This window comes from Balaenoptera musculus, chromosome 20 (genome assembly GCF_009873245.2).
Source record: "Balaenoptera musculus isolate JJ_BM4_2016_0621 chromosome 20, mBalMus1.pri.v3, whole genome shotgun sequence".
Lineage (NCBI taxonomy): Eukaryota > Metazoa > Chordata > Mammalia > Artiodactyla > Balaenopteridae > Balaenoptera > Balaenoptera musculus.
The window spans coordinates 11,054,884-11,067,776 of NC_045804.1; the positions used below are offsets into that span (position 1 = coordinate 11,054,884).

At 42.3% G+C, this 12,893-nt stretch overlaps 1 protein-coding gene across 1 annotated transcript in view; it reads left to right on the forward strand.

The window, feature by feature from the left end:
• Nucleotides 1-12,893, forward strand: part of RNF213 (ring finger protein 213) — a 112,418-nt gene that overhangs the window by 37,523 nt on the left and 62,002 nt on the right. The window contains 4 exon segments of the mRNA XM_036836586.1: nucleotides 3,362-3,584; nucleotides 4,384-4,439; nucleotides 5,591-5,744; nucleotides 8,448-8,618. Coding sequence (XP_036692481.1) covers nucleotides 3,362-3,584; nucleotides 4,384-4,439; nucleotides 5,591-5,744; nucleotides 8,448-8,618 — 604 coding nt within the window.

A 12,893-nucleotide genomic window follows, 5' to 3' on the forward strand; every position in this document is an offset into this window, starting at 1 on the left:
TAGTACCCACTCATTCCTGCTTTTAGTGACGGAAGTAATGTATCACTTCTTTTAAAATTACTTCTTTAAAGATTTTAGGGGATTTCCCTGGTGGCTCAGTGGTTAAGAATCCGCCTGCCAATGCAGGGGACACAGGTTCGAGCCCTGGTGTGGGAAGATCCCACATGCCTCGGAGCAGCTAAGCCTGTGCACCACAACTACTGAGCCTGCGCTCTAGAGCCCACGAGCCACAACTACTGAGCCTGTGTGCTGCAACTACTGAAGCCCACGTGCCTAGAGCCCGTGCTCCACAACAAGAGAAGCCACCACAATGAGAAGCCTGCACACTGCAACGAAGAGTAGCCCCCTCTCCCCGCAACTAGAGAGAGCCCGTGCACAGCAATGAAGACCCAATGCAGTCAAAAATAAATTAACTTAAATTAAATTTAAAAAAAAATAGAATTTTAAACAAGCAAGAAATACAAAGAAAAATACAAAAATGGCCTGCAACCCCAGAGATAATCATTGCTGTTAACTTTGGCCTGTGTATTTGCAGAGTTTTGTCCAAATGTCGATATGTGGGTGCTTTATATGCTTAAAAATCAACCACAGAAGATAGATTATGTATTTTTCTTTATTTTTCTTACAATTTTATTGAGATATAATTGACCTATAGCACTGTATAAGGTTAAGGTGTACAGCATAATGATTTGGCTTACATCACGAAATGATGACCAATGATAAGTTTAGTGAACATCTATTATTATCTCATAGGTACAAAATTAAAGAAATAGAAAAAGAATTTCTCCCTTGCGATGAGAACTCTTAGGATTTCCTCTCTGAACAACTTTCATATGTAACACACAGCAGTGTTCATTATATTTATCATGTTGTACATTATATCCCTAACATTTATTTATCTTATATTTGGAAGTTTGCACCTTTTGTCTGGTTTCATGCAATTCCCCCCTGCCCCGCCTCTATGATAGATTATTTATTCTGTTTTATCCTGTTTTCCAACCTTCTTTTTTTCATTTAACAGTATATTGTGAACGATTTTTTTCGCAAGTAAATATACACCTACTTCTGTAATGACTGCTTAGCGTTGCAAATTTTATTTAGCTGGTTCTCTGTGCCTGGACACTTGGATTATTTCTGCACTTTCGCTTTGTAAGCATGCTTTGATGCACTTCTTTGTAATTTTCCTTGTCCAATTATTTCCTCAAGATAAATTCCTGAAAGTAGAATTGCGCAGGTCAGAGGCTTTGCACATTGTAGGTGCACATCTTGAGGTAGTGAAGTACTGTTTTGAGGCAAGGAAAGATTTCTTAGAGAAGACACAGAAAGCACAATCCATAAAAGAAAAATGATAAATCAAATTTAAGTACAAAAGCTAAATAAAAAATACAAATTCAGTACAAAAAAATTAATACTAACACTTATTTCCAAGCACAGATAACATCCCCCATTTACTTTGTTTTTTGTCAAAGAAACTATTCCAAGTCTCTCAAATGCCCTCCCCGCCCCTAATCCAAAAGGATCTAGCCTATAGGTTTTTAGGGATTGAAATAGTGAGTAAGCTGAATTAAGTTATTGCTTCTTCACTATTATTGGAACGTTTTGAAATTAAAGCCAAATTAAGATTATTTATATAATTATATATATTTTAAATGCCCTTCAAGGGGCATTTATCTAGAAAACTGACTATCTAGAAGAAATTTAGCTGGAGAATGACAAACATTAGCATTGGTCTTAAAGATCGTGTCTTTTAGGCAAAAGTGGCCTTTAGTATGCAGTGAAGCTTTATCCATCCATATGTTTCGCGTAGCCTCTGTCGCTTCTGTGGCACTTGGCTGTATTTACTTTCCCATTGTCATCTTTTCGGGTCTCCAGGACGGTGTTACAGAACAGCATAATTTAAAGACCTTCCCCGGACTGGGTTTGCGTAGACTGTTTGATCCAGGGCACTTGCTTATTCATGCATCAACATGCTTAGTTCATAAATTATTGCACCCACAATGGAAAACAGTATCAAAAGTTAAAAAAAGAACTGCCATAGGATTGCCATAGGATTGCCAGCAGTCCTACTTGTGGGTATGTAGCCCAAGGAAATGAAATAAGTATCTCAAAGAGCTATCTGTACCCCTGTGTTCATTGCAGCATTATTCACAATAGGCAAGATGTGGAAACAACCTACGTGTCCATCAACAAATGAATGAATAAAGAAGCAGTGGTGTGTATATGTGTGTGTGTGTATACATATATATGATGTATATATACTTGTGTATATCATCATATATATGTATATATGATGCAGTATTATTCAGCCACAAAAAAAAGGGAATCCTGCCACTTGCAACACATGGATGGACCTTGAGGGCATTATGCTAAGTGAGATAAGTCAGATAGATAAAGACAAATACTGTATGATATCACTTATATGTGAAATGTAAAAAAGTCAAACTCACAGAAGCAGAGAGTAGATTGGTGATTACCAGGGGCTGGGAGGTGGGGAAAAGGGGCAATGTTGGTCAAAGAGTACAAACTTCAGTACTCTGAAGACAAATTAATTCTGGGGAGCTAATGTACAGCATGGTAACTATAGTTAATAATACTGTATTGTTTACTTAGAAGTTGCTAAGAGAGTAGCAACTTTTAAATGTTTTCACCACAGAAAATGTTTTCACCACAGAAAAGAAATGGTAACTATATGACATAATGGATGCAGGTATCAAGTAATGCTATGGTGGTAATCATTTTGCAATAAGAAAGTGTATCAAATCAACACATTTTACACCTTAACCATAACACAGTGTCATATGCCAGTTGTATCCCAGTAAAGCTGGAAAATGCTTAATTTTTGGTGGATTCTTTTATTATTGTGATAAAATATACCTAACCTACAATTTACCATTTTAATCATTTTAAGTGTACGGTTCAGTGGCATTAAGTACGTTCACATTGATATGCAACTGTCACCCCCGTCCGTCTCTAGAACTTTTCATCTTGTAAAACTGAAACTGTGTCCCCATTAAACAACAACTGTCTATTCCCTCCCTCACTACCAGCCCCTGGCACCCACCACTCTACTGTCTGTCTCTATGAATCTGGCTCCTCTAGGGACCTCACATAAGTGGAATCAGAGTATTTGTCCTTTTGTAAGTGGCTGATTTCACTGAGCACCATGTCCTCAGAGTTCATCCATGTTGCTGAATTCTTAATGTATTATTGTTTACCTCTCATTTGATTGAGTTCTTAGCATTTAAATCATTTTTGAAATCAGAACTTTTTAGATCCCTTCTAACATAATTTTAACTAACTTGGTCTCTTTTACTGATCTCACTGTTGCCCTTTTTTTCTGTTCCAATTTTCCCTTATATAGGAAACAATTACTCCAGATAATGGGAAAGAATAGACATTTGCTATATGTGGATGAGTATCTGTTCCGATCCTGGTTCAGTTTGCTCCCTCTGAGTGACTTGGTTCATTACATGGAAGACCTCACCGACTACCTGAGTTACTCACCCCCTCGTGTCCTGGACTGTCTTCTAGGGACTTGGTACCGGCTTGAAGGACTTGAGGAAATCTCCAACAGAAATATCCAGGTTTGTTGTCTGGAATCGGCTCTTGAGTCCTTGCTTAGCAAAAGCAGATCAAAAACAAATCAGTCAGAGTGTGTGATTCTCCTTTTCTGAAAACCTGACAGGGTAAAGCATTTAGAAAAAAGAGAACCAGGAGGGGTCAATATTTCGTAGGGTAAAGGGTTGATTTACTTGAGTTATTCTGTTTCAGTAAATAGAATTCAATAAAACAGTAGCCTTTGGGTATGTGTGATTGTGCAAGGCAGGGCTAGAAGTTATTCTGAGTGTTGGTCCACTTCCTAATTGCTCTCTGTCCTTTCCCATTTTGGGGATGGATAAAACGGTATTATTTTATTTTATTTTTAAAAAAATATTTATTTATTTATTTATTTATTTTCGGCTACTTTGGGTCTTAGTTGCGGCATGCAGGATCTTTTGTTGCTGCGTGCGGGCTCTTTGTTGCAGTGCACAGGCTTCTCCCTAGTTGTGGCACATGAGCTCAGTAGTTGTGGCGCAGGCTTAGTTGCCCTGTGGCATGTGGGATCTTAGTTCCCCAACCAGGGATCGAACCTGTGTCCCCTGCATTGGAAGGCGGATTCTTAACTGCTGGACCACCAGGGAAGTCCCCAAAACGGTATAATTTTAAATCCTGCGTTTTATTTGTAGAAGGTATAAGATTAGTACTTGAGCCCCTTAAAATTTGTTTATAGAAAGAAAATAATTATTATGCTCTATTTATGTTGGATTTTTTGGGGTCTGTTTTAGCAAAGATGGTGGCATCATGATTAAATCCTCCCTTTTTTTCTTTTCTTCCCCACCCTAGAGTATTACGAGTACTTTTCAAATGCTGTTGCACCTCCTGGATATGTATCAGGAAAAGTAAGTAGAAAAGTAAAGTGTAGTCTCTCTCTTGCACACGGTTATCCCCTAATGATTGGCTGTATCCCATATTTGCTGTCATTAATGGAAGGTCATAAATTAATATATATCCCACTTCTTTTTTCAAGGTATTAATGTAATCATCCTACTTTTTAAAAAAGGGAAAAGCGTAGAAATCAGCTGCTAAGATTTTGGTTTATTTCCAACTGGTCTTTTTTCCTGTGCATTTTTGTCATTTATTTTTAAGTGATCACCATCATATTACATATTCATGCTTGTGTCCTGCATTTCATCAGCATTTAGTCTTCAAATTTTTTTTGCAAGTCAGGGAAGTTGAAAATAAAAATCAAAGTTAGCTTTCCATAATTATCTGAAATTATTTGCTCCTGCAAATTTGTGTGACCTCTGATACCCAGAAGGCACAGTGTACAGAATGCAGAACAATAGACATGTACCTGTGGGAGAGAAGGTATTTTCTGAGATTCTTGGAACACTGCCAGGATCACCTCATCTGAATTAGTAGGGTGTTCAGGATGGAGGTGGGGGTGTCAGGTCTTCATTAACATCAAGCACCTGGGGCTTCAGGGACCCCACCTAATTCTGTGTATTACACAATCGCCCCAGTAATTCCTTTCTCATGCTGCCTTCTAAACCCCACTCTGATCAACTCCCTAACTCTCAGCTCTGGTCATGTGTCAGCCAGTAAGCAAGTCCACGCAGAGCTGGAAGAGATTTCATGCACAGGGTATCCCAGGATATATTCTTCTAGCATTTCTTTCTCTTTCTCCCTCCCTGTATCTTCCCGATTTTTAAAAAAATTTGTATGGTATTTGAATCTTTGGTAATATGCATCCCTAAGATTTTTTTTCAAACAAAGGAATACACTTGGAAATAGTTTAACTTGCTTTTGTTAAAATAGTTCAGACCGTGGAGGCAAACCAAAAGGACTTTGTTTCCTTTTTATCTTAGTCACAAGTTCAGGATAGATGGAAGTTCAAGATAGATGTCCTGGATGTTAACCTATATGGGATCAAGTACGTGCCTTCCTTGTAGGTGTTTTAAAGGGAAGGAACTCGTCATGGATAAGGGGTACTGTTTTCTCATTCCTCCTAAATTACTTCATTGATTTCTTTCAACTCTTTGTGGGGTAGGATTCTTGAGGAGCCCTTGATACAGTCCTACTTGACTGTGTGCCTGAAACTTCACGAATCTACCTGCAGAATAACAAAACAACACACGTTTTATGAGATGCCTGCCTTATCTGCTGAGATTGTTTGCAGAATTATTATACTTAAACTTCTAGTGGTAAGTGGAACACGTACACATAATGTTGTACCCAGGAGAGCTACGGAACCTGAAGCATCCTCAGTTCAAAAAGGAGATAGGCTAATTCTAGGATTGCTAGAATGACCCAGAGTGGCTGATTGTGTCATCAGATATTTGTCAGTACCTACTTGATGCCAGGTTTTGTTCTGTGCATCGAGGCTATTTTGGTGAACCAGGGTCTGCGTACTTGCCCTCCAGGGCTTGCGTTGGAGGGAAGGAGGCAGTGCAGGATCTCAAGTGTAGAGTATCGGCTGTGACTGGGTTAATTCAAGAGCTCTGCAAGTGGCCGGGACTTCAGGCAAGGACCTCCCCACCCAAATGCATGTTCATGCCTAGTCTTTCCCATCTGAGCTTTATTCCTGTTCACTGAAACTCAAATACAGTAGCGAGGTCCACACACCTAAGTGCACACCTTACAGCCTTTCCACACAGGCTCCACTTCCCTCATCAAGCTGTAGGGACATCCCAGAGCTCTGTCCCCCCCTCGCTCCACACCTCCCAGAGGTAACCACTCTCCTGATTTCTACCACCACGGATTAGTTTTGCCCGTCTTTGAACTCTTTCCTTTTTGTGTCTGGCTTTCTTCACTTGACGTGACATCTCTGAGATCCATCCATGACGTCGCATGTTGTCCGCAGCTTATATTTTCCCATTGTTGTGTGATCTTCACCAGCTTGAGTTTGAGCTTCCACATGAAGGTGATAGATGATTTCGTATTTAGATCGACCATTTATTTGTTAAGCATTTGACAAGTCAGAACTGGGACGTTAGTGATATAAAATAATTAAGTATATGTTTTAACTTGTTCCTTTTCGTTTTTCTTCTTTAAAATACCAAGGATACATTTAAAAATAAACATTATTGGTAAGATGATTGCTTTCTCCTGAAGTGGGTATTATTTAAACCATCATAGGCAGGTGCCAACGTCTAGATAAACTGTGTTCAAGAAATTTGAAATTTGTCAGTTACTTAGGGTATATGTTCCTGTAGAAATAACTATCTTAAATGTTGGTTGGGATCTCAGATTAGTGCAATCCACAGTCTGATCCAGATACTCTACCTGTGCCATAAAAACAGAAAGCTTTGCAAAACTGAAATTAAATAAAACCAAAGTATATGAAGAGTTTTTGAAAAGCTTTTGGTTGCGTGCTGACATAAAGGGTTGATAGGATTGTTAGGACATCAGATGGAGAAAAACAAGGAGCAAAGCTGAAGTTTCTAGAGTAGATTTTCAGACTTGGGTTGTTCACTTACGTCCATCATCTGTGCTGGGTGAAGGGGACACCCAGATGGAGAAGACAGGTCCCTGGCAGCAGGGTTGCGTAGGTGGGGGACCATCCTGTGAGCACATAATTGCAGCACAGTGGCTTAATGCTAAGCTGGAGTGTGGATTAGGTGCCCTGGGAACAAAGGGCCTTCGGAGGGGCTGGCGTTCCCACAGGGCGAGAGAGCAGCCCGTGCAGTGTCAGGGAGGAGAGGAGCATGCCGCTCCGGAGGGCCCACAGGTAGCCTAGTGTGGCTGGAGATGGAGCTGAGATCTAGGCAATGCCAGATCACAGATGGCATGCACACCCTGCTAAAGCTTCCAGGCTGTTCTAGAAGCTGCTGCACCATGCGGGGATGTTCAGCATGGGTCAGCATGTCCTGCTTTCAGCTCAGAACTGTCGCCGGCCCTTGCCACCCACATCCTGAGTGCTGTGCTCCCGTCACACCTGTACCCCAGCCCACCCCTCCCATGCTGCCCAGAGCTCCCCGAATCTTTCCGGGAAGAACCACCCCCACCAGGCTGGGTACAGCACCCTTTATGTGCCTTGAAAATAGCTTGTGCTTTCTCATTTTGGCACTTGCCCTGGTTACTGATTGTGCTGTCAGCTCCTTGGGCAGCCGCCTTGCCACTGCGTCTTTAGCCCTTGGGCCAAGCATCTCTGGAGGGAGGGAGTGACACCAACAGATCCAGTTTTGAGGGGTCCTGACAGTTACACAATTTGAGGGGCTCAGTTGAAGCAAAAGAAAACACACACAGAACTGGGAGAGGCCTCTGTCTAAGTGGGGCTGACGGCTGGGCTGTATCTGCTTTGTGGTAAAGGTGCTTCTGGTGAGAAAGAGAGGGAGGGAGTGAGGGAGGGAGGCATCCCTAGAGCCCTTGACCCCGGGGAAAAGGAGCTTTTCAGGGAGAGGGAATGAAGGGAGAACCTCACGGAAAGAGCACCAGTGGTTAGGGACGTGGATTTACCTCCTGGCCCTCAGACCAAACATGTCACTAAGGGGCAGGGTTTACACTAGCTCGGCTTCTCTGAGCTGCTGGAAGCTCCGAGCCCTTGGTGTCTCCTTCTCACCCTGTCCGGAGGAAGCTTGTCGGCTCTTCCTCAGCTCGGAGCCCAGGAAGTCTGTGCATTGGCAAAGGCAGAGTTGCCTCTGTTAACAGTTGCCTGGGGTCGTTTGATGAGGCGTCCATGCCACTCCTTCTCCTGCCTCGTCACCCCATGCTGCCCACCCAGAGTGAAGCCGAAACGCTCTGGGGAAATGAAAGTGCTATGAATGTGCAGGCTCTGGCAGTGCCGGTGAGTCTGAGCGCACAGGTGGCATCGGGTGCACTGGGGGGAAGGGAGTGGCATCTGGACGATCCTTTGGGTCCACAGTGCAGGGACGATTAAACTCTCTGTCTCTCTCTTGTGGTGACAGGATTCAGCAGGAGGGCAGGGAAATGAAACTGGAAAGAAGAATTCAGTAAAAACAGTCTTCCAGGGGACTCTCGCTGCTACAAGATCTTGGCTTCAGAGAATTTTTCGAAAGGGCGTGTTCCTGACTGGGTATATATTTTCTGTCACCTTCGCTTACTGCGAGGAGATTAAGGTAAGCCCTGCCGAGTGCAGGGAACCCAGTGGGTCTTGTCTGCAGAATGGGCAGCTGCTCCCCTAACAGGACCCAAGGGCACGGGCACCCTGGTGGGTGGGCCATGGTCCCCACACTGATGGTGAGGCTGCTGAACGGTGAGGACAGACCTTGTTGGGCTGACGGGGAGGGGCATTCGAGTCTGATCCAGTGCTGAGGTTATGAGTCAGGTTTATGATGTTGAAAGTAGAAGAATAAGATGGAAACTACTTGAAAGGGAAACTGGGCAGAGTGGCGTCTGAATGTGAGGAAACTGGAAATCAGTCCCAAAAGGTTGGGAGGCAGGGAGGGCTTCCAGAAACCGAGGTGTGGACAGAATCTTGTGCCACTGAGGAGGAGGAGGGAGGGCCTAAAGACTGTTGGTTCCAGGACGAAGTTCTATAAAGTGATATAAGCAAACCAACCAAATGGCCCTCTGACGTCATCAAACCAGACTTCAATAGGCTGTTGCCTTCCAGGGATACTTTAATGGAGTCATCATAAAATCACATAGCTGAGACTGTGCATGAACAGAGACAAATGACTCTCACTCCATCTCAGACTTCTTCAGACTTATTACCTATCTACACAGAGGGGAGAAGATCATTAATCCAAATACCCAGAGCCCAGAACTGTGACCACTCACCCTCACTGGGACAGAGTCTAAGGTCAAAACAAGGAAAACATACATAAATCTTGAACTTGGTTTAGAAGTTTTGTTGTTGGCAGTGGAATGGGTGTAGCAAGTCTGGAGCTATGTTGTGTGTACTCTAAGGCTGAGCAGATGGACACAGCGTTGCTGCTGTTGGAAGCCCAGGTTCTTTCTCACTGAAGGAGGGATGTGTGGACCAGGGGAGAGAGGAGGAGGTCTGTGGTTTGGAAGGAGCTAGAGGTATAGTGTGAACTCATGATTTAAAAAGCAACAACAGGTAAAAGACCTGTACTCATAAAACTATAAGACACTGATGAAAGAAATCAAAAATGACACACACAGATGGAGAAATATACCATGTTTTTGGATTGGAAGAATCAATATTGTGAAAATGACTATACTACCCAAAGCAGTCTACAGATTCAATGCAATCCCTATCGAATTACCAATGGCATTTTTTACAGAACTAGAACAAAAGATCTTAAAATTTGTATGGAGACACAAAAGACCCTGAATAGCCAAAGCAATCTTGAGGGAAAAAAACCGAGCTGGAGGAATGAGACTCCCTGACTTCAGACTATACTACAAAGCTACAGTAATCAGGACAATATGGTACTGGCACAAAAACAGAAATATAGATCAATGGAACAGGATAGAAAGCCCAGCGATAAACCCATGCAACTATGGTCAACTAATCCATGACACAGGATGCAAGGATATACATGGAGAAAAGACAGTCTCTTCAATAAGTGGTGCTGGGAAAACTGGACAGCTACATGTAAAAGAATGAAATTAGAACACTCCCTAGCACCATACACAAAAATAAACTCAAAATGGATTTGAGACCTAAATGTAAGACCGGACACTATAAAACTCTTAGAGGAAAGCATAGGAAGAACACTCTTTGACATAAATCACAGCAAGATCTTTTTTGACCCACCTCCTAGAGTAATGGAAATAAAAACAAAAATAAACAAATGGGACCTAATGAAACTTAAAAGCTTTTGCACAGCAAAGGAAACTATAAACAAGACGAAAAGACAACCCTCAGAATGGGAGAAAATATTTACAAACGAATCAACGGACAAAGGATTAATCTCCAAAATACATAAACAGCTCATGCAGCTCAATATTAAAAAAACAAACAACCCAATCCAAAAATGGGCAGAAGACCTAAACAGACATTTCTCCAAAGAAGACATACAGATGGCTAATAGGCACATGAAAAGCTGCTCAACATCACTAATTATTAGAGAAATGCAAATAAAAACAACAGTATCACCTCACACCGGTTAGAATGGCCATCATCAGAAAATCTACAAACAACAAATGCTGGAGAGGGTGTGGAGAAAAGGGAACCCTCTTGCACTGTTGGTGGGAATGTAAGTTGATAACAGCCACTATGGAGAACAGTATGGATGTTCCTTAAAAAACTGAAAATAGAATTACCATATGACCCAGCAATCCCACTACTGGGCATATACCCTGAGAAAACCATAATTCAAAAAGACACATACATCCCAATGTTCATTGCAGCACTATTTACAATAGCCAGGTCATGGAAGCAACCTAAATGCCCATTGACAGACGAATGGTTAAAGAAGTTTTGGTACATATATACAATGGAATATTACTCTGCCATAAAAAGGAACGAAATTGGCTCATTTGTAGAGACATGGATGGACATAGAGACTGTCATACAGAGTGAAGTAAGTCAAAAAGAGAAAAACAAATATCATATATTAACACATATATGTGGAATCTAGAAAAATGGTACAGATGAACCGGTTTGCAAGGCAGAAATAGACACAGATGTAGAGAACAAACGTATGGACACCAAGGGGGGAAAGCGGGGGTGGGGTGGTGGTGGTGGTGGGATGAATTGGGTGATTGGTATTGACATACATACACTAATATGTATAAAATAGATAACGAATAAGAACCTGCTGTATAAAAATAAATAAATAAATAAATAGCAACAACAGGGGCTTCCCTGGTGGCACAGTGGTTGGGAGTCCGCCTGCCAATGCAGGGGACATGGGTTCGAGCCCTGGTCCAGGAAGATCCCACATGCGGCGAAGCAGCTGAGCCCGTGCGCCACAACTACTGAGCCTGTGCTCTAGAGCCCGCAAGCCACACTACTGAAGCCCACGTGTCTAGAGCCAGTGCTCCGCAACAAGAGAAGTCACCGCAACGAGAAGCTGTGCACCGCCACAAAGTGTAGCCCCTGCTCGCCGCAACTAGAGAAAGCCCGTGCACGGCAATGAAGACCCAACGCAGCCAAAAATATATAATTTTAAAAAAATTTAAAAAATTAAAAGCAACAACAATTCCTGACTCCATCCACTGAAAGGGCCTAGAGATCGTGACATCGAGGTCCGTGAGCACACCCAGAGCCCTAGTCATGGCTTCTAAATGTCATTTCCCCTAAAAAACCAAACCAAACCAAAACAAAAACCCCCCAAACCTGTGCTTTTGGAAAGAACAGCAAATTCTAGAGGTGGGGCTGAAGAAGTGAAAGGCCAGCCTGAAACACCTTGTATTGCCAGACAGTAGAAGTGCTTGAAGTTGAGTGGTGACATGTCACAGGGAGACAGGACTAGATCCAAGGTGATATCCTAGGTTAGATCCTGGATGGTAAAAGGATGTTCATGGGAAAAAAGTGGTGAAATCCAAATAAAGCCAGTGGTTTTGTTCATGGTAATCTAGCAATGCTAATTACTTAGCTTTGACAACTGTACTATGGCTACGTAACGTGTTAGCACTCGGGGAAATTGGGCTGAGAGTATCTGGAACTCTCCGTACTATCTTTGCAGTATTTCTGTACATCTAAAATGATTACATTTTTAAAAAAAGGAGACAGAAGCTAGCTTGCAGGGGTTCCCACTAGCCAAATTTGAGGCAATTTGAGTATCACAATGAGTAATGACCAGAAGAGGATTATCATATTAGAAATTATCATATTAGGTGGAGTAAATCAGACAGAGAAAGACAAATACCATATGCTATCACTTACATGTGGGATCTAAAATACAACACAAATGAACTTATTTACTAAACAGAGACAGACTCACAGACGTAGAGAACAGACTTGTGGTTACCAAAAGGGAAAGGGGGTCTGGGAGGGATAAATTAGGAGTTTGGGATTAACAGATACAAACTACTATATATAAAATAGGTAAACAACAAGGCCCAACTGTATAGCACAGGGAACTATATTCAATATCCTGTAGTAAACCATAATGGAAAAGAAAACAACGTTGTCATCATCATAACAGAAGGGAAGACAGAAAAGGCCGGAGAACTCTTCTGGAAAAGAGACATGGTAACTAAATGCAGTGTGTGCCCGTCAGTTGGATCCATGACCCAAACAGTCAGGAAGGACACCTGTGGACGATGAGAGAAATGTGGACAGGGGCCCTTCCTCGAGAAAGGTCACACCCACGTGAACTGGCCTCAGAGTGACACCTGTACTACCACGTGTAGCAGAAGGCACACAGTGTTGGGGATGCCTGCCCAGGACTTAGGGGCCAAGGGGCATGACATCTGCAACTTCCTTCCAATGGTTCAGCAGAGAAAATGCCTATTTCTAGAGAGACTAAAGG